Source organism: Canis lupus, chromosome 28 (genome assembly GCF_003254725.2).
Source record: "Canis lupus dingo isolate Sandy chromosome 28, ASM325472v2, whole genome shotgun sequence".
In the NCBI taxonomy this organism is placed as follows: Eukaryota; Metazoa; Chordata; class Mammalia; order Carnivora; family Canidae; genus Canis; species Canis lupus.
This window is the reverse complement of record NC_064270.1, coordinates 13,774,649-13,794,943: the sequence shown is the minus strand read 5'-3', so window position 1 is coordinate 13,794,943 and position 20,295 is coordinate 13,774,649. Positions and strand designations below refer to the sequence as shown.

The 20,295-nt window shown below is 52.3% G+C and overlaps 3 protein-coding genes and 1 pseudogene across 7 annotated transcripts in view; 2 read left to right on the top strand and 2 right to left on the bottom strand.

The window, feature by feature from the left end:
- The first annotated feature begins 306 nt into the window (after positions 1-306).
- MRPL43 (mitochondrial ribosomal protein L43) lies at positions 307-19,558 on the top strand. 2 transcript variants are annotated; one of them, XM_049103416.1, is made up of 3 exons: positions 307-508; positions 596-702; positions 19,230-19,558. In XM_049103416.1, exons 1-3 carry the CDS (start codon positions 378-380, stop codon positions 19,541-19,543), a joined length of 552 nt encoding a protein of 183 aa, XP_048959373.1. In that variant the 5' UTR covers positions 307-377; the 3' UTR covers positions 19,544-19,558. The 2 variants fall into 2 exon arrangements, with proteins under 2 accessions (XP_048959373.1, XP_025322737.1); XM_025466952.3 differs by lacking the exon at positions 19,230-19,558 and adding an exon at positions 835-1,569 and having other exon boundaries at positions 373-508.
- Positions 2,163-16,469, bottom strand: SEMA4G (semaphorin 4G). Of its 4 annotated transcripts, none has more exons than XM_025466937.3 (16): positions 16,343-16,469; positions 12,809-13,290; positions 12,559-12,707; positions 12,221-12,283; positions 8,903-9,001; positions 8,716-8,809; positions 8,450-8,563; positions 8,089-8,258; positions 7,836-8,005; positions 7,403-7,547; positions 7,039-7,261; positions 6,546-6,661; positions 6,247-6,410; positions 6,032-6,093; positions 3,385-4,440; positions 2,163-3,248 (listed from the first exon to the last, which is right to left on the bottom strand). In XM_025466937.3, the coding sequence occupies exons 2-15, from the start codon at positions 12,930-12,932 to the stop codon at positions 3,611-3,613; spliced, it is 2,523 nt and encodes an 840-aa protein (XP_025322722.1). In that variant the 5' UTR covers positions 12,933-13,290; positions 16,343-16,469; the 3' UTR covers positions 2,163-3,248; positions 3,385-3,610. The 4 variants fall into 4 exon arrangements, with proteins under 4 accessions (XP_025322722.1, XP_025322725.1, XP_025322723.1 ...); XM_025466940.3 differs by having other exon boundaries at positions 2,163-3,244; XM_025466938.3 differs by lacking the exon at positions 16,343-16,469 and adding an exon at positions 16,005-16,193.
- Positions 14,020-14,151, top strand: LOC112672649 (U2 spliceosomal RNA; annotated as a pseudogene).
- The window catches only part of SLF2 (SMC5-SMC6 complex localization factor 2), a 50,945-nt gene continuing 50,151 nt past the window's right edge, over positions 19,502-20,295 (bottom strand). Inside the window, exon 21 of the transcript XR_003144100.3 lies at positions 19,502-19,706. The gene's annotated coding sequence lies outside the window, so the exon portion shown is untranslated. The remainder of the gene's footprint in view (positions 19,707-20,295) is intronic.

Sequence of the window (20,295 nt, the reverse complement as noted above, 5' to 3'; positions counted from 1 at the left end):
TTCGCCGTCCCCATCTCTACTGCCGCCTGCGTCGTTCCGGGCTCCAATGCGCCAGAACCCAAGCGGAGGCCCTCCTCGCCGCTCCTTCCCTCAAAGGGGTCCCACCACGACTAGAGCGCCACCGGGCGGCTCACTTCGCCCCCGCGACCGTGTCCTCCCTCGGCGCTACTGCCAGAACGTATGCTGCTCGCAACCTTGACCGCGTCTCACTACCCTCCTCTCGCCACTCTAGCCCACAACGTGGGTCACTGGCGCGCCTCCCGCGGTGACCGCGGAAGCAAAACTGCTGCGCGCGGGTGTTCCCGGAACCGGAAGCTTGGGCCTTTGTCCCGCCCCCGCCTCTCCAAGCTCGACTGGGCTGCCGGAGCGCCGTGGCTATGACGGCGCGCGGGACCCCGAGCCGCTTCCTGGCCAGTGTCCTCTACAACGGGCTGGGCCGGTACGTGCAGCAGTTGCAGCGTCTCAGCTTTAACCTCAGCCGCGATGCGCCCTCGTCCCGCGGTGCCAGGTGAGCCAGGCGAACGGCGCGGGGTGCTCCCCGGGCAGAGGTCGCCCAGGGTCGGGTCTCTGTGCTTATTCTTCTCGGCTTCTTCAGGGAGTTCGTGGAACGGGAGGTGGCCGACTTCGCGCGACGGAACCCGGGGGTCGTAATATACGTGAACTCGAGGCCGTGCTGTGTGCCCAGAGTAGTGGCCGAATACCGTGAGTGGGGCGGGACGGGGGTTGGAGGGCGGCATGGGGGCGGGGTCGAGGGGAGACTCGGCCGGCTCGCTTCTCTCTGCTCTGACTCCTGATCCATCCGCTTTCTCTCCCCGACCCCGTCCCTTTGTCCAGTTAATGGGGCAGTGCGCGAGGAGAGCATCCACTGCAAGTCAGTCGAGGAGATTGCGACGCTGGTGCAGAAGCTGGCGAACCAGTCGGGCCTGGATGTGATCCGCATCCGCAAGCCCTTCCACACTGACAGTCCTAGCATCCAGGGCCAGTGGCACCCCTTCACCAACAAACCGACAATGTTGGGTGGGCTACGCCCGCGAGAAGTCCAGGATGCTGCGCTAGCCCAGGCGCAAGTGCCGTAAAGAGTTGCCCCACCAACTACAATCTCGGGCTCTGGACTCTTACCTCAGTGGAAGTGGTTCTTCCTCTTTCAGAGGAATTCCAAGCCCACGCAGGCAGATGGAGCCCCCCAAAAGAGACACTGACGCCAAAGCTTTTGCTTGGGATAAAGAGCTCTTCATTGCTCAGGAGGAGGGGCAGTGACTTTGTTAGTCTCCTAATTCTTCCCTGTTTGACATCCCTGAAATCTGACCATTCAAGGATATTGCAGGCATTTATTTCTGAAATCCAGATTGATAAGAGTGATCTCAAATCCTGGTGAGGGGTTTCAAGGTTGGCTTCAGAAGAGTCCCCAATGCCCTCTTTCTACAACCATTGAGCTAGAGAGCTAGCTAGCCCCTTATACTGTGCTGTGAACCTGGCATTAGGATAACCATTTTATAGCTGTCTGAGTGTTTAGATTAGAAAAGTAAGGTTAATAAACTTGCCCAAGGTTACACTTGAGGTCTTCAAAAATATGTGTAGATTTTAAATATAACCCCACTTTTCATTTTCCTAAAATCAGAAATGGAACATACGACCCTTCAGGATGGTTAGTACCAAAGGCCACGTGATTAATCTAGTACTGACCCTTGGAGAGTGATTCTCAGGCCAGATCCCTGGTAATAAGCTTGCCCTGATCCCAACTACTCTCCAAGGCCCCTCTGCAGAAATGAATTCATGTTGTCTCTTGATAGGTGAGGGGAGGTACTGAAAGCTTCTTGGAGGTGAGCAAGAGAACTGATAAACAGGGAGCATCTTTTAGACTTAGCTAAAACAGAGGAGTGGAATGGTAAGGAAAAGAGCCAGGAGGTAAAAACCTAGAAAGCTTTGTATGAATTCTTAAACGGTTATAATTTGTCATGCTCTTACCATCCTGATCAGTGAATAATGAGAGCCTTGTAAAGACCTATATACCTGCCTGGAGCAGCCAAATGGAAGCTGAGGATCCCAGTTTTCTCTGCAAATGGTTTTATGGGGAGCAGAACCAACCCTGCAGCACTGTTTCCATAGGCTCAGAAGCCTAGTGATCAGGAAGGCCAGTCTAGACCAAGCGGAACACACATAGCTGTGGGGAAAGAGGGTATTTATTAACCAACAGGAGGGGGAGGAGCTGAGCCCAGGCTCCCCACTCTGTCACATGCCTGTTCTGCCCACCTAGGTGGTTTAGTGGGGGCATTCATAAAGAAGTGTAGCCGTTCTCACAATAAATACATTCATTGTGGGGTGGAGGTGGGAGAAGTTGGGTGAAGGGCAGTAAAAATCCGTGGGGATTCCACGTTCTCAGCTACAAAAATAACAGTCATCCTCACCCAAGGGGAATGGGGGAACTCAGTCAGGATTTGATTGTCCCATATGGGCCTGGAGACTTCAGAGGCCCCTGGACCCTGAAAGTGCCCCGGTGAGGTAGGACAGGGATGGGAGCCAAGCATCCAAACTCCCAGCCTCTGCCCTTTGCATAGTTCCAAGAACGGGCTTCATGTGCCAGGTGAGACATCAGATCTCCTCCCCCTGCTCTGGTCTAGGGGTAGCAAATGCTTGGTCCCCAAAAGAGAGACTGGCTCATTGCAGTGTTGGTCACCCGTCCTGGGGAATTGTCTGAGAGGACAGCTGAACGGGAGAGGGCTCTCCCTCTGAAATGTCCATGGACCAAACCCAACAGACACAGGTCCGAGGCAGCAAAGGGAGGCTCAGAAATGCATGTGGAAATGTAAGCACATGTGCATGAAGGGACATGCCTGGGGCTCTGTCACCCTTGAGAGATGACCAACGGGGTAGGGAGGCTGACTCACGAGGGCTGCACATTAAGGAGAGGGGAATGACACAGTCTTCCTTCCCCAGGCTGGCCTGTTCCCAAGCTCTTGCCAAAGAAGTCACCACATGGGGCTGGAACTAGGGGACAGGACTAGATAAGATGGGATGTGGCAATTGGAAGGGTACCCAAAGTCCAGGGGAGATGAAACAGGAATGCACCAGGAAATGGGGGTGGGGGCCCTGCAGCCCAGCTGACAGACATTCATCCATGTGCACGTGTGAATGTGCGCAGGGCTCAGGTGGCTCTGGTGGCTGGCAGAGGTCTGGTTTCGGGACCATCCAGCACAGAGGCCATGCAGAGGGTGGTGATGTTGAGGTCATCTGGATCTGCAGAGCCCTGCCTGGGAGAAAGAGGAAGGGTTGGAGCAGACAAATAGGGGGCAGGAGGATGGCCTCCTCTCCTCCCAAGTATTTGGGTTAAAGGAATAGGACCTGGGACTGGGTCTACAGAATACCAGGCCTTGAGGGAGTACCCACCTCTGAGGAGCACCGGTTGGCCTGGGCTGCTCACAGATGGGTCTGTGAAGACTGAGGAGGGGGCTTTGGCTGGGCCTGACTCTGCCAGCCCTACAGGGACATCAAAAAGTTGGGAGAAGGGCCTGGAGTTGGGGGGGTGAAGGTAGAGTGGCTGTGTTGGGGAAGCAGCAGCCCACCCTGGAGCAGACAGGCTGGCTTGGAAGAGCATTGTCCTAGGAGGCTGGGCTCAGACAGAGCTCTCATCCAGGTGCTCTACGAGCTGTGTGTGTTTCCTTTTCTCCAGGATGCGGCTGAGCTCCTCAGCAAAGGAGCAGGGCCCTGCTGGCACTCCATTGTTGCTCTGCCTCAGGAGCACGTAGCTGTTGCCATTCATCCTGCGCAGCCGGCTGGGCAGAGCCACCAGCCCATTGGTCAGCTCAGCCGGTGGGGGTGGGGGTGGTGGAGGCGGGGGGGCTGGGGCTCCCTCCCCAGGGATGATCTGGAGGCAGCCACCTTCCAGGCCCCCAGCCCCCTCGCCATCATCGCCCTCATCTTCCTCTTCAGGACACTGGCCTGAAACAGTCTGCAGCTGCACAGCAGAGCCCCCTGCCCGGCCAGCCCGACCCAGAGAGTATTTTCTTCGACGTCCTCGTCTGCCTCCTTGAAGACAGGCCACGTAGAGGAGGGAGGAAGCTAGGATGAGGCAGAGGCCCCCAAGTGCAGCAATGGCTAGCACATAGAGCAGCCTTATGTCAGGTGCCAGCTGTGCCCCAGGCATGGCAGGGGCTTGTGGAGCTGGGGCAGGAGTGGCTGGCCGGACTGTGAGACTGTAGGAGGCCAGGAGGGTACGGAGGCCATTCTCCTCAGCATAGCAGCCATAGTTGCCACTGTGCTCGGGCTGTATGTCTGTCACCAACAACCCGTCCACACCCACACGGTAGCCGTGCTGCCCGTCGCTTAGGCCCATGCTTCCATTGAGCAGCCACAAGGCCCGGGCCAGGTTGGATGGCTGGTCACAGGGCAGAAGGACATCATCACCTCGGAGCACAGAGCGCATTTTCAGTGGTGGTGGTGGCCCTGGAAGGGTGGGTGAGAGACAGGAGTAGTCAATGCTTGTCTATCTCAGGGAAGGCACTGGAGATAGCTAGCACACCAGATGGTTCACTGTCAGTATCTCTGGCACCAAGCACAGGAACTGGAATCACGGTGACATCTAACCAAGGTCTCCTGCACCTCATGTTCCCACATAAGGTTTGCAACCACCCAGTGGTTTCAATTCCTGCAATCTGCCAGTGATTCATAATCTCGACTTCTAGCAGAGTTCTCTCCTGTCAGACTTGAACATCTTTCACCTGCAGGGCATCTCCATAAGAGGCCTCTTGGACATGGCATAGGAACTAAGGCCAGAGCCTCCCTTCCAAATGATACCAGGTCTTTTCCTTGAATTGTCAGAGCAGCGAATGGTACCATGAGCTACTCAGCTGCTTAAATCGCAGAGAAATCTGGGGAGGAGTCTCTCTTGCTTCTCACCTTTGTATCTAACCCTCACCAAGATTCTGCTTCCAGAATCCGTCTCAGACCTGTTCACTTCTCTCCTTCCCAAACTGGGGAAGCTGGCCCACTCTGGCCCATATCTAATCCATTCTCTATGAGCAATGAGGGTAGCCTTTTATTTTATTTAAAGATTTTATTTATTTATTCCTTGAGAGACAGAGAGAGAGAGGAGCAGGCTCCATGCAGGGAGCCCGACGTGGGACTCAATCCTCGGACTCCAGGATCACACCCTGGGCCAAAGGCAGGCGCTAAACCACTGAGCCACCCGGGCTGCCCGAGGTAGCCTTTTAAAAACACCATACTGATTAGGCCTCTCCCCTGCCTTAACATGGTCCCTGCCCACTTCTCCAGCCCCTTCTCAAACACATTAAGCTCATCTGCTGCCGTTCATTCTGCTTGGGTGTATCCCCCCCCCCAACTTTCTATGCCCTCTACTGGTTCCTTTGGAGGAAAGAACACAGCAGTGATGAAAAGCATAAACTCAAGTCAGGCTGCTTGGGGTCAGGTTTGAATTCTGACCCTGCTACTTAATAGCTTACTAACTTTGGGCAGTTTACCTATTCTCTCTGTACCTCAGAGACATTGCCTCTCGAGGGGATGGGGATTGTGACACCTGCCTCCCAGGAATGTTGTGAGTCTGAGAGAGACTATGTGTGTGTGGTCAGTCGGTGCCTGGAGCAAGTACTCAGTACACGTTAGCTGTGACTATTAACTTTTACTCTCCAGGCATCAGCTCAGTCATCTGATTTTCCTTAGGGAAGTACCCATTATCCTCAAACACTTGTCATAGTTGCAAGTATTCCTTTTGTAACAAAAACCAATGAAAATAATTACTTGCTGGCTCATTTAATTGTCTGTACCACCCTCTCCCTTGGCTATAAGCTCCAGAAGTGATAGAAAACTTCATGTCTTGAGCCTGTCTCCTCATTTATGATTTTTTAAGGCAACAACTATCTGTGAAGCACTTACTCTGTGCCAAACTCTGCTGGGACGTCCTTGCTGAAAGCCCACAGACACAGCCATTCAGAGACACACACTGGCAGACAAATGGCAATAAATGTAAAGAGGCCAGGCTGTGCAGCCAGGCCTACATACATCCATGGAGATCACCTACCTGTGTCCCTGTTGCCTTCACAGCCTCGGTTTCCTCTCTCCATGTCCTGAATCAGTGCTGTCCTGGACACAGGAACAGGAGGACTGAGCTTTAGTGTTCCCTAGTGGCAGGGCCTAGGAGGCTGTCACCAACAGCTGCCCCCGCTTTCCCTACAGCTGGCAGGCCCTGATCCCCTGCTTACCGGGGACCCTCACCTCCCTTGCCACACTTCTCACCTGCTACCTTGGGACCTGTTGAATACGGTGCAGGCATGGGTGCTGGGGTCCCAGCCACAGTAGGGGTCCCGGGCCAGGATGCAGTCATAGCAGGAGCGATAGCGGGAGCAGCTAGACAGTGGTAGCTGGATGACTCCACTAGGGGCCCCCACGTAGAGGCTATGCTGGGAGCCAGAGAGGAAAGCTGGTTGGCAACACCCTCAACTCCCACCTACAGACACACATGGTCACTGCCCAGCCATCTACTTCCTCCCCCTATTCTGGTAAGGCCATATTGAAAGTCATGAGTCAGAGGCTACCTGCATTGGAGAGATGACCAGATTTTCCACAGACTGGGGCTCCTTGAATACTTGCGTCTCTTCGATAATGTGCATTCCAGAGCCCAGCACCACAGCCTTGTGGATCCAGCCATCAGCTGGTATGGAGAGAACAGAGGATCAGAACCAAATAGTGGAATCTGGTTTAGGCCTCCTGTAATAGCCTAATGGGAGCAGCTTGGGAGTCATGAGGTCAGGGATAAGGCTTCAGCCAGTAGCAGTTACTCAGGGCACTGGGAACTCTGGGCTAGTCATGGCAGAAATTATTGGATTCAGAAGCATTAGTGATCAGGGCCAAATGTCACTGTGTTTGGTGACAGGAGTCAGCAGTTACCAAGGGCCAGTAGTGAGTGTTCATTGAAGAATCAATATCAGTGGTCACCGGGGCTTCATGATCAAAGCATCCAGGGGATTAGCGGTCAACGAAGATCAAGGACTCAGTTAGCAAAGGGCTCAGGCTGAGGATCAGAAGTACCTGTGCCCAGAAACAGCAGGTCATAGGTGAGCCCGGCAGGCGTGGTGACAGGTGTCCCTGTGAGGTGTGTATAGCGCACACTGCGCTTGAGCAGCAGGGGCCGTCCGCGTGTGGGCACCACGGGCCGAGCCATCAGTGGGTGCAACTTCACAAAGTCCAGGACCAGGGACGGCAAATCCTGGGATGAGTTGTAGCCGCGGGTGCGCAATGAATCTGTGATGCACTGGGGTGGGTGGGGGGCGGACAGAGGTGGTGAGCCTCAGCAATCTACTGCCTGCCCAACCCCCATCAGCCCCAAGGCTAGATCCTTCTGCCCTCCCAGGGTTCTGTCTACCCAGTGCTGACCCCAGACTTGGGGACTCACTGAGCCAGGCCGGGGCTCCGGCACCCCACCCTCATAGCGGCCCCAGCGCCGGGCACCATCCTGGTATTCCATGTAGGGACCTGCGAAGACAGCCTGCAGCTCGGCCAGGTCGTAGCGGCAGATGGCTGAGGCCTCTAAGGTCTTCCTAGGAAGGGACATAAGGAAAGGTGTTGAGTCACACTGAGTGGGACTTGCTACCCACACTGAGTCTGGAGCCCACTGCTACCCTGGCCAGCCCCAGCTCTAGGCCTTAGGGCCTCTCTTAAGGGTCAGTAGGCCACTGTGGCCTCTGGCCCCAGGTTAGCTGGGTGTACCCGAAATTCTCTCAGCAGCCAGCCGTCCCCACAAGGGATCCTCTCGTATCCTCACTGACCTCTGCTCTAACCCTCGTGCTGTCCCCAGTTCCTTATCTCCCCACTATCCCTGCACTCACCACTGTGTGGTCAGTGTGAAAGCCGCATAGAAGTGCGTGTGGGCTGAGGTGTCAGCATTCAGGCTGCAGACAGCACGTAGCATCTCATACTGTGGAATGTGACAGATGAGACGTGCCTTTAGGAAGGAGGTCCACTTCTTCTGCAAGATCTTCTTTCCTCCCAGGTCTCCCTGAAGAGATAGGGGCACAGAGTCAGGGGTCAGATTCAGGGGTTCAGCTTCTACACTCTTGCCCTGAACTTGGTCCTACTCACCTTGCACACACGGGCTACACGGGCCACACGGTGGCTGTTGCGGCTTTGAGCAAAGCTGTTGGGGCCCTCGTCAGTGGCACGCTCCGTGAAGAAGTAGTAAACTTTGTCATCGTCACCCACTGCACTAGTCTCACTCTCCCGCACCAGGACAGAGAACACAAACTCAGCATCTGTGGGTTAGGCAGTTTAAGTGGCCTCAGACAGGCTGGGGATCCCCTCCACTACTACCCCTCGCTCAGCAGCACACAGGAATAGACAGGTTCACCTGGGAGTTTAGGGATGGGATGGTCAACTGCCCAAGGGAGGAAAGATGAAGAAATAGTCCCCTGCCCCCCATCATCCTGTGCCTCATCCTCCTGACCGTTGAGCCAGTGCATCGGAGCCTCCTCGGTCCTCAGGGAGTGTGGGTGTCGGCTCCGGCGGATGTCAGGGATGCTCCGGAATTCATACCGGGTGGCTGTGTAGAGGCCTCCATCTGGAGCAGAGACATGCCAAGCATGACAGACATGTCACATACAACAAGGCGCATAATACACATGGGTGGCAAGTCCTAGCAATGAGATCCATGCCCCCGCAAACAGCATGCTGGTAGAGGAGGAGCTAAGGTGGGGAGGAGAGCATGTTCACCAATGATGAGGCCTGTGAAGCCACGGGCTGGGTCGTAAGGACATTTCTCCTTCCCCTCTTCAAAGCTTGTTGGCAAGGTGAAGGCCTCAGCATCCTGGGGAAATATGGGGCCAGAAGTCAGTGGTCTGGAGGACATGAGGGGTTGTGGCCTGGAATCAGCAATCAGGGCTGGGGCAGGCATACTCACAATGGCTGCACAGAGGGGCTGGAAGGCATGAGTCCCGCATGCATAGAAGTGGGTAGCATTGAGCCGCTGAAGGAATCGCACGTGGTTGAAGCATTCCGTCTATGGAGTAGGTGGGGGAGGGCTGTGAGACCTTTTCCATTAATCAATCCAGCTTTTTTTTTTTTTTTAAGATCTTATTTATTTATTCATGAGACAGAGAGAGAGAGAGAGGCAGGCAGAGGGAGAAGCAGGTTCCATGCAAGGAGCCTGATGTGGGACTCAATCCCAGGTCTCTAGGATCACATCCTGGTGGCACTAAACCGCTGCGCCACCGGGGCTGCCCGTCAATCCAGCTTTGTAGTCCGCCTCTTGCCCCCTCCCACGGGACATGGTTCTTTCAGAGATTCCAAAGGGCCTGCTCACTGCCCAGAACACAGAATATTCCCTGAAACTCACTGTCCTTTGGCTTCCCAGTGGCAAGACCCCTCTTCTCACTGCTCTCTCACTGTTAGGATGATCTGAAACACTTTGCCAGCTTCTCCTACATTTCCGGCAGTCCTCTACATCCCCAGTCCTGGCTCCCCAACCCAGGTTCCCCGCTACCCTGGAATGCTTCTCTCACATCTTCTCATCAGTGCCCCCCAGTCCTGGAGTCCCCACGCTCCCTCTGGGGTGACACTACCAAATCAATCCCCATGTTCTGGCCATCTCTCCACCTGATAGCCCACGGAAAAATCAAACTCACCAACTCACAAACCAAGCTTACTCCCTCCTCCCTAACCTGTACCTTCCCTCCTAAACCTGTTCATCCAGTCCTTCCCACCTCACTTCATCCATCCATCCTATTACTCAGTCCAGATACGAGGAGTCATCCTTGATGCCTTCCATTCTCTCACCCCCATGTTTGGTCCTTCTCTAGGATTCTTTGCTGTAAGTGTCTCCTCACGTGGTCCACTTCCCCTCCACCTCCACCACCCTAGTCCACATTACCGCTGTCCCCTCTTCCCTGGATAAATGTAGAGATTGCCTGACTGTTCTCCCAAGCCGCTGTGACTATAAAAGCTACTAATTTATGCAGCGAATGAGGAATATAAGTACACAGTATAAAATTCAAAAGGTACAAAGGGATAGGCTGTAAACAGAGGATCTCCTTTTAGCCTTGTTGGCTTCAAAGGGGACTGCTGTTACCATTGTCTGGAGTCTCCTTTCAGAGATGCTCTACCAATCATCTCCTCTGGCAACCCACTTTCCAAGGCATATTTTAAAAATATAAACCAACTCACGTCACTGCTGTATTTAAAAACCTTCAGTGGCTCACCAGAGTCCTAAGCATAGGGTCCCACCACGTCTGGCCCTGCATGAAAGGCCTCTGCCTCTTCCTCACCCCCTCACCCCTCTAGCCACACTGCCTTTCTTTGCCCATTAACTGCTATAAGCTAAGCCCCTCTTGACTTCTTTGCCTTGTTAGTGATTTTTCCTCCTGCCTGCTACCCAGGGTGTGAATCCATGAAGACCTCTTTGTCTCATCCCATTCCCTCCCTGGGTATATCTGTCCCTCCTCTCCACTAGCCTGTTCAGGCCTCCCTCCTCTGACCCCATGATGTCACCAACTCCCATTGCCTTTCCTGCCTCCAGACTCACTCTATTTTAATCCATCTAGTGCTTGAGACTGGATTAATATTCCTCTAGTAGTGTTTCCCTAAGTTGTTTACATAAAAAAAGAGGGGTCAGGGAGGAATTCTGTGGTCAAATAAGTTGAGAACCATGGCTAAAGCTTGCCTTTCCAGGGGACTTTTCAGAGCCTTAAGGATTTTGCTGTGCATTGTAGAATTGAGCATACAGCACTTCCCAAACTTATGTGACCATTAAACCTTTCTTTTAAGAATTAGTGTTCCTTAGAACATGCCTTGGGAAATGTTCTCCTCAAGCCTTGCTATCTGAAGGATGGCTTGGGGACTGGGAGGATCAGTGTCCTCTTGAAGCTTGTTAGAATTGCCGAATCTTGGGGCCTTCCCCAGACCTACTGAGTTAGTATCTGCATTTATAACATATCCAGGGGCTTCATGCACACATTAAAGTTTGAGAGTCTATAAAGTACCAAATGGTGAGGGTGCCCATTGTCACAGAATAAAACCCATCCTCCCAGTTGATCATTTACAGTCCTCTGTGATCTGGGCTCCACTTCCCTCACCAGCCCCACTTTCTACCTATGCTGCATGCTCTATCAGCAGGCACCTTTGATGGACTCTCTTAGAGGTGCCTCTTTAAAGATTTATTTATTTAAAAAAAAAAAGATTTATTTATTTTATTTTAGAGAGAGAGAGAGAAAGAGAGCACTGAGTGGGTGGAGGGGCAGAGAGGGTGGAGGAGCAAAGGGAGAGGGAGCAGCTGAGGGAGTGGGAAAGGGGAAGTAGACTCCCTGCTGAGCAGGAGCCCCAGAAACCCAAGAAGCCCAAGGTGAGCAGGGAGCCCAATGCAGGGCTTCATCCCACTACCCTGAGATCAAGACTTGAGCTGAAACCAAGAGTCAGATACTCAACCAACTGAGCTACATAGGGCTGCCTGAGCTCTGTGGGCTCCTTGTGAGGAGCCTGCTTCTCCCTCTGTCTATGTCTATGTCTCTGCCTCTCCTCTCTGTGTCTCTCATAAATAAATAAATAAATAAAATCTTAAAAAAAAAAAAAAAAGAATCCTTGGGCCAGGACTGTGTTTTTTCTTCTTCTTTTTTTAAAGTAATCTCAAAAAAAAAAAAAAAAATCTCTATGCCCAATGTGGGGCTTGAACTCATGACCCCAAGATTAAGAGTTACACACTTTACTGCCTGAGCCAGCCAGGCGCCCCTAGGAATGCATATTCTTAAGAAGCTCTCCATATGGATCTGTTACATAGCCAGACATGGGACCCTTGCAGACACCCTGTTTGTTCTTAAGCCAGAAAGAGTTGACAATTCACTACCACTCCTCCATGGCATTCCTTGACCAAACCTATTTTTCTCATCTGTAAAATGGAGGATAAGACTATTTCATAGGGTTATTTTAGAATTAGGAGAGAAAACAGCTAAGTTAACATTTACTAGAGACTATTTATTACTCTCATGATTATTATTCAGGAGCCCAGAAGAGATTAAGATGCTACTACAGGCCAAGCTGGTAGGCCACCAAATGTTTGGATTAGAAGTGCTGCACCTACGGCCTGCCACTTTGGCTACACTCACATGTTTGTTGTGGTTGTTGCAACTGACTGGCTGATCCATACCTCTCCATCTGTGTCCCCACCAACCCTGACATTCCCAAATGAAGAGGAAAAGGAAAGAAGTTGGGGACAGGGCAGACCACATACCTGGTTGTTTTTTCCTTTTTGATGACATTTGCTTTGCATCTCTGGGGAGGCCTCCCAGTGGATCTGGAGATGGGGAAAGGGAATGGGTTGAAGTGCTGACCCCAGTACCCTTGTCTTTCACCGTTATCCATGGAACCAAGTGATAGGACTGCAGGAACCTGGGGTATAGGTAAGTTTCAAGAGTGGCACTGAATGGTAAAGGAGACTTGGCTTGGGAAGGGCAGTGCTATCTGATCAGGGGGCTATGGAAAGCTGGCAGGGCTTCTAGGAAATTGAGGTTCCCAGGGAGCTGGATAAAGCTGGAGACCTTCCGGGTGCTCCAAGTTCTAGGGGCTAACCTCTTTGTGAGCCCCATCTCCTATGTCACGGGCATTGAGAGAGAACAGGGCACCTCGGGCTCCAACCAGCAGTCTTGCAGAGGACTCCTCCAGTAGCAGTGTTGAGTAGTTCTGGGCTTGACCCTTGAAATGCCGGGTCCTAGAGAGCTCTGGGAAGAGCAGGAGCAGTGAGCCCAGCCCTGGGGCTGCCTCTCTATTCCCAGACCTGGCTCCTGCTGTCTTTCAAAATTTGAGGGTGGGGGGATCTAACCTTCATAGGGGATGGTCATCCGCGGGGTGGCATCTAGTTCTCTGGATGGTCTCCGAAGTGAGGGTCCAGGGACTGCAGTGGCTGTGAGGAAGCTCAGGAAGAGGGGCCAGAGCCTCCCCCACATTTTCCTGGGGAGGCCCAGACCTGTAAGACCCCCCAGGGGAGCCAAGGCCAGAATCACAGGGGATGATGGGAAGAACAGTCACGGGGGTCAAGGCCCAGGGAGGTGTCACTTGGAAGGTCAGGGGTCATGGGGCCAGGGAGGGTCCTGGAATCGAGGGGACATGGAATCACAGGGTTGTGTGGCCATGGAATCCCAGGTTAGAGATCAGAGAGAGGGATATATCACACACTGCCTTTCTGCATCATATACAAACTCCGTGGTGGGAGGAACTTGTGGGGTCATAGAGGGGTTGTAGGTCACTGATGGGGTCACCCTGCCCCGACAGAAGGACTAGTCTTGGTTCTCTGAGGTCCGTTTTCTAAAGAAAAAACAGGAAAAAAACTCTTTGATCTATGTGTGGGTGGAAGGTAGATGGCATTACCCCCCAGACATCAAGGGGTACTGGGGGAGGTGGCCTATAGAACTCCCACATCAGGATCAGTTCACTGTGACTCTGTCTACCTCTCTGTTCTGGTGCGAGTTGGGCAGAACTTGCTCTCCTTACAAGACCCTAGACTCCTCCCAACCCAAACCCAAAGTTAATGGCCCTCCTCTGACCAAGTAGGAAGCTAAGCTAGGCCTCCATCTCAACTAGAGCTCTGTTTTCAGGGAGAATGCCTTCTCCATCCAACAATGAGACCAAACTTGGGGCAGCAGTTGTCCTGGCTGCCTGCGGGGGTGCCTTATGCAAGAAGGCTGGGGCAGAGACTTTTAATGGGCCTTTGTTTATTTTGTCCTGTTTTCCCTTTGTTTTTTCTTTTGCCTGGCCTGAGAGCTCCCTCTGGAATTTCTCTTTAATTAGACACTTCTCTTCCTCAGCATTCCTCTCTGAGGGGGTGCACATCTCTACTCTGCCCATGCGAGTCTGTACTGCACCCTCTGACTAGGCATCCACACATGCCCCTACCTGCAAACAGGCACTCATAGACATGGGGCAGGAGTGCTGCCATCTGGGCCCCCCTGGCTGCATTGGTGTAAAGTCTGTACTGGAGGCTCCCATGTGCAAGACCAGTTAATTGAGACATAAGCTACATGGAAAAGGTGAATGATCGCTTCTCTGCCTTTTGGCTAAGATCAAGTGTATTATCTGTTCTTATCAGTTATCAACTGATATCTGTTCTTATCAGCTTATCAACATAAGCTACATGGAAAAGGTGAATGATGAGATCCTTGAATTCTTGGCCACATCCCCTGGCACATCTTGGAGACTATTCCCACACCTGGACCCTCAAGCCAACCAGTTGGGGATGGGGTGGAAATAGGTGGCAGGCCTTCTGTGACCTCTGCAATAGACCTGATCTCTGAGGTGGCTCTTGAAGGCTTCCTAGATTGGGCTGGGTGTGAAGGAAGGCTGATCCACCCAATCTCATCAGACACCCACAGACAGGACCGTAGGCGCCACTGACCTCTCCCCTCCTCTCCAGGTCAAATATTAACTCTGTGGCCTTGAAGAGAGGGGAAGGACCAGGAACTGGCAAGAGGGAGAACAGGAATTTGGAGCATTTGTTTAAGAGGTAAAGGTCAGCACTGTAGTGGTCAGAGCCCAGAGGGGGAGAATGTAGTATGAGTGGAGAGAAGAGGGTCCTTGGACCACAGAAAGGGCATCAGCTCCTCGCCTGGGGGCTGGGCAGCAGGAAGTCCCAAGCAAACTGCCCATGCCCCACCCCTCACTGTGGAGGCACACCTGTTTATCTTTAGGGCCTATTTGCTTAGTGCAGAAGTGTGTGTGTGTGGGGGGGGGAGGGGGGGCTATGGCTGCGAGGTCAGTTCCTAGGATTGGGCAGGAAGAACACACCCCAGGGTGAGAGGAACCACTCAGAGTGTGGTTCATGACAAAAGTCACACATGTCCAGAGAGGGGTGATGTGCACGCAATAGGTCCACATAAACACATGTTCACAGAAGGGCTGTGAACACATGTACTCACTGGAGAGTCATGCATACATACATTCACACAGAGGTTTGTGCATGCATATGTCCTATCAAGGGCCTGCCAGATGTGTTCATGCAAAATGACAAATAAGGTTGTATTCACACATTCACATCTATTCATTCAGCAGGTCACACAGCCTTAGAGATTGACAAGGAGGGTTATAAACCCACACATGTGCATATGAAGGATTGTACACCTACTCACAGAAAGGTCCAGCACATATATGTAGGGACATGCACACAAACCCACGGATACAGTAGGTCAGGCATGTTCATGCTCACAGGTCAATTACATGTGTGTTCACACAGTGCTCAAACACACCATTACATGTTTTCAGAGACAAGCATTATGCACAAACAGGGGTCCAGTTCTCACTGCAGGCTTGGAGGCTGCCAGTGTCCACTGAGGTGCAGAGCAGATCCTGCCTCCCTTCCTGAAAGTCCCAATTTTAAGGCCAGATTCCAAGTGTGTGTGTGTGTTTAGCAATGTGGGGAGGCATCTGACCTCGGATGCTTAGATGGGATGGCCTCTCTGCAAAAGACTGAGGGGGTACCTAGCCCAGGAAGAAGGAGGCTCCTAGCTTTAGCAATGGAAAGATGGAATGAAACGTGTAACTTAGCACTGCTCTACTCCCATGTGTATACTGCTGTTCTACATGTGAGCATTGGGCAGGGGCTCTCAGCCCCCATTTAACCTGTTGGGAGGGAGGGCGGGGCTAAATGGGGGCGGAGCTGCTGCCCTCCCTCCCCCAGTAGCGACAAGGTTTCAAGGTCTCCAGTCCACACCCCACACTCCACCCCCAGGTTCCATAGTTTGGGTTCCTGCCCAGGGCCAGCCCCCTGAACTCTGGTCACCTTCCGACTATTAGATCCTAGGGCTGAAGAAACTGAGGAGGGGAGACACCTCCTCCCCCAAACAGGATCGATGTTGGATCAGCAGGCTCTCGACCTTCATCCCAGATGTCCACCTGCTTAGATAGGCGGCATCCCCCTCTGCCCAGTAGGATGGCTGCCTCTTCTGGCCCGAGAGCCCCTCACCCCGCTACCCTCTCCATCCCCCATCCTGGACCGTCCGCGGGTCTCCCCTCTCCTCAGATCTAACCTCAGTCTCTACTGCTGCAGCTCGAGGACAAGCTCTCCTTCGATCCCGCCGGACGCCAGGAGACGTGACCCAGATCCCAGGGAACACTGTTCACCACGCGGGTCCCCGCCCCGCGCGGGTCCCCCACTCCGAGGTGGCGGCGGGTCTGCGCCCAGCACCACCCGAGGCCTGGCCCGCGCCCCTCCAGAGCCTTTATGCGGGACCGGGAGCCTTGGCGATGAGAAAGGCCTGGCCCAGCTTGGAGGGTGGAATGGACGTGTGGAAGGCTTGGCCTGGCCTCCGCCCCCCCACCTCCCGGCCCAGGCCCCACCGCCGCCCGCACTCCCTGCCTTTCTCACCTTTGCGCTCGGATCCCCTGCCATAGAGACGGCGACGCGGCTCCGCGGCCCTACAGCACCAGCTGCGGGAGGAAGGGGCCGCGGCCGGAGGCGGGGCGGGGGTGGAGGCGGAGCCGGGGGTGGGCGGGGTCAGGGAGGCGGGGCTGACTGGGTGGGGTGCAGGGAAAGGCGCGGCTCTCTTCTTTTTCGCCCCCTACCCTACACTACAGTGAAGGTTTGAGGCCGGCCAAGGCTCCCAAGGCTTCCAGGCAGCTGGCGTCCTCTGTCACCCCAAGGCCGTGGCCCCGGTATCGCCCCCTGGTGGTGGCCTCACCACGCCGTGCAACGTAGATAGGCTTATAGCCTACCTTCCCTCCCCTCTGGCCCTGGGGCCCCTCCGACTTGGGTACTGCTGGGGACCTGCAAACCTGTCCTCTGGAGATTTAACCTCCCGAGGGCCCTCTGACCTGTCCTCTAATCTGGACCTCACTTCTTACGCTCCTGCCACCTCTTCTGCTCTCTGCCTAGGGTGTAGAGGGCCACAGTAGGTGGAGGGCAGCTCTGGGTAGCTCTGAACACAGAACAGGTCTGGATTCCCAGCTCAAGAGCCTCTAGCTGCTTGGTCCTTTGGCTTGAAGTCTGAGTAGATCCGGCTTAGGGGGATGAACAGCTTGACCAGACGTTCACACAGAAAATGCTGTTTTTCTGGATAAATAAGCCACAAGGGTTTGCACTTGTTCACTCAACCAAACCTTATAGTAACTGGGGTTTACCTCCTCAGGGACTGGGTCACTCAGGTAACTGCCTTCCCTTTTAGCTCATGATGAGTATCATTCTTACTCCAGGTCTTCCAGTGAACTCTCCTCATAAGCAATCAGATATCCTGTCCCTTCTAGACTCAATCATCATACCTAGGAACCCCCCCGCCCTCAGAATCAGCTCCCCAACTAGGGGAGGTCCAGGATGGTCCTCCCATGCAATCTTTGATGCTGTAGTTTCCCTGGCAACTCAGGCTATATCTCTGTCTCATAGCCTGTTAAAGATCCCACTAGGGACGCTTGGGTGGCTTGTGCGTCTGCCTTTGGCTCAGGGCATGATCCTGGAGTCCCAGGATCAACTCCCACTTGGGCTTCCTGCATCTCTCTCTGCCTGTGTCTCTGCCTCTCTCTCTCATGAAAAAATAAAATCTTGAAAAAAAAGATTAAAAAAAAAAAAGATCCCTCTAGGGTTTGAATTAAACTGAGGCCCTAGCCATGATCTGGCCTGATCCCCTCCCTCATCCATGATAGTATTGTAATTGGCCCAAGAGCAGGACTAAAATGATGAAGGCCATAGGGCCATAGATAACTGACTCTTACATGTGGGAGTCTGAGCTCTGGAGAGGCAGGGGGTAGGAGAACAGGCAGATGCATACTGGCCTGAGGGAGAGTGAACAAGATTCAAATGGCTCTGTCATTATTTAACTAAAGGGACCCTGGGAAAGGCATGTCATCCCACTTTCCTGAATTCCCCAGAGCTTAGTTTGGCACTTCATCATATACAATATTGTAGTTTGGGCTGCTGTGTGTGCCTGCAGATCGCTAGACAGCAGGGCCCACGCTACACTTCCACCTCCCCCAGCACTCTGTAAATAGGATGTGTGTGTACATGGAGGGGGAAGTAGCTGGAGAAGAATGCTTATGTTAAAGTGTGCACACTTACAGAGACTATCCAGCCTCATTTAAAGAACTGTGCCCTCATTCTATCCTGAGGGATTAATAGCCCCATTTTATAGATGAGACAACAGGCTTTAAGAGGTTAAGTAACTGGCCTTGAAATTTATTCTTGTGTTTACAGAGAGAATAATCAGTACTGGAAAAGCCTGAGAAGAGGGAAATAGGGTAAACCTGAAGGGGAATTGTCAAAGGCATAAATGTGGAAGTTTGTACATAGACATGTATTAGGGGAATAGGCAGAAGAGAAGGGGTGTAAAAGAGATAAGTGAGCTTGATGTGATGAGATGGGCAGATTCCTAGGGGGAAACAGAAGGGAAAAGTCAGCAAATAGTTTGGGAGAGACCACAGAAGAAAATCCTAATAGATTATGGAAGCCCAAGCTGGGAAGCCCAGGAAAGAAATGGCTAAAAAAAGTAAGTCTGCAGTACTGTGGAAAAGTGGGCTGGGGTGGGGGGGTGGTGGCGGGTAACAGTGGAGGGAGGGCAGGAAAACTGCTAGCCCCACAGTACCAGACGGGAGAGAAATTAACTTGCAGGGGCCCAGTGGGCTAACAGACACAGCTCCTCCTGTTGTCACAGCACTCACATTGCCAACTTCAGGTGCCTGTGTAGCTGTAGTGATCTGGTGGCAGGTTTAGCATCCCACTCACACCTATACTGAGGCAAACCCTTCTTCTCCTCAAAGGTGCCCTGTTGGCGGACTCAGAACCTCACACATTTTAAATAAGCAAAATGTGTAAATCACAATGTGGAGTTCCAGCATGGCACTTGCAAAACTATAGTTGAGCAGTTACCTAGCTCTGATAATATAGATTTAGATCACAATCCATTTCTCTCTGCTCTCCTCCCACTCCAGTCTCCGAACCTAATGAAAGATCAGATGTGATGGCAATTAATGCAGCTTTACATAGGAAGCCCCTCTGACAGTACTCTTCTCTGCAAATCAAGCTGATAAAATATGAATGAGGGGAATATTGACAGTGGAAGAGACTCAAAAATCAAAGGAAGAAATGATCCTAACCTAGCCATGAATTTGGGTCCTGGGACACAGGGCATTCTCTGAGCAGGCTGTTACTCATCCTTAAAGTTACTACTCTGGCTGCTTCACAGGGTGGCTATGAGAAGTTGCTGTTTGAAAACCTTCTGGTGTACTTCACAAACACAGAATGTAAGATGTGGTTTTGTTTTTCCTAGGCTATTCTCCCCAACTCTGCTCTAAGAAAAATGGCTGTTGTTCTCAGCCAGCTACACACCAGCGTTTGGATCCAGGCTTCGCACAGAGGCAGTTACTCACTGTAGCAGGGATCCTAGGTGAAGGGGGTAGGTATGAACTCCTGAAACTTGAGCAGAGGTTCCCTGAGGCAAAGAACTCTGGCCTAGTCAAGTTGTCCTGCTTCCTGTTCACTGTGGCAGCATTTCTTTTCCTGCTTTGCCATCTCCACCTCTGGTTTGCCCAGCACTCTCCCTTTAGGTGGCGTGATCTTTATTTTGGCCATATATACAGCTGAGGTGCTTCTTCAGTAGGGACTGTCACCAGGGCACCAATGCTGTAGTCTCATTGTTCCACTGTGCCTCAGAAGCCTGTTTTGCCTGTTAAATTTTCCTCCCAGCCAGTCGTCTTGGAGTCAGACCCAAAGCTGGGCCTCTGGTTTGCCCTCTCTTGACTCCAGCCTGGGAAATGGTTAGCAAGGAAAAGGGAGTGTCAGGACATGTCGACAAATGATGGAAAATAACCCCCCACCACCCCTTCTCAGCTTTAGCATGCTGAGTTCTAAAAAAGTCATAAACTGATATATACATATATATGTATTTATTGGTAGAGACAGAGCTGGACAGAGAAGCCTCTGGAGCTGTCAGAAGGAATAAGTACACACACACTACAATTTTAAGGTATGGTTGCTTAGATGTCAGTGAACCCTCCAGTATCTTAAGTTCAATTTATTTATTTTTTTAAAGATTTTTAAAAGCAATATCTACATCCAACAGGAGGCTCAAATACAACATGAGTAGCATGCTCTAGTGACCAAGCCAGCCAGGTGCCCCTCAAGTTCAATTTTAACTGGCATCTGAGAAGAGCTTCAAATTAGAGCTAAATAATACCTAGAATATATGCCAGGCACTTGGCTAAGTACTTTCCATGCACTAGCTTATTTAATCTTCATAAGCTCTGAGATAGATGCCATTATTATTCCTCTTAACAGATGTAGAAACCAAGGTTCAGACAGGGGAAGTAACTTGTCAGAGATCAAATGGTTGGTAC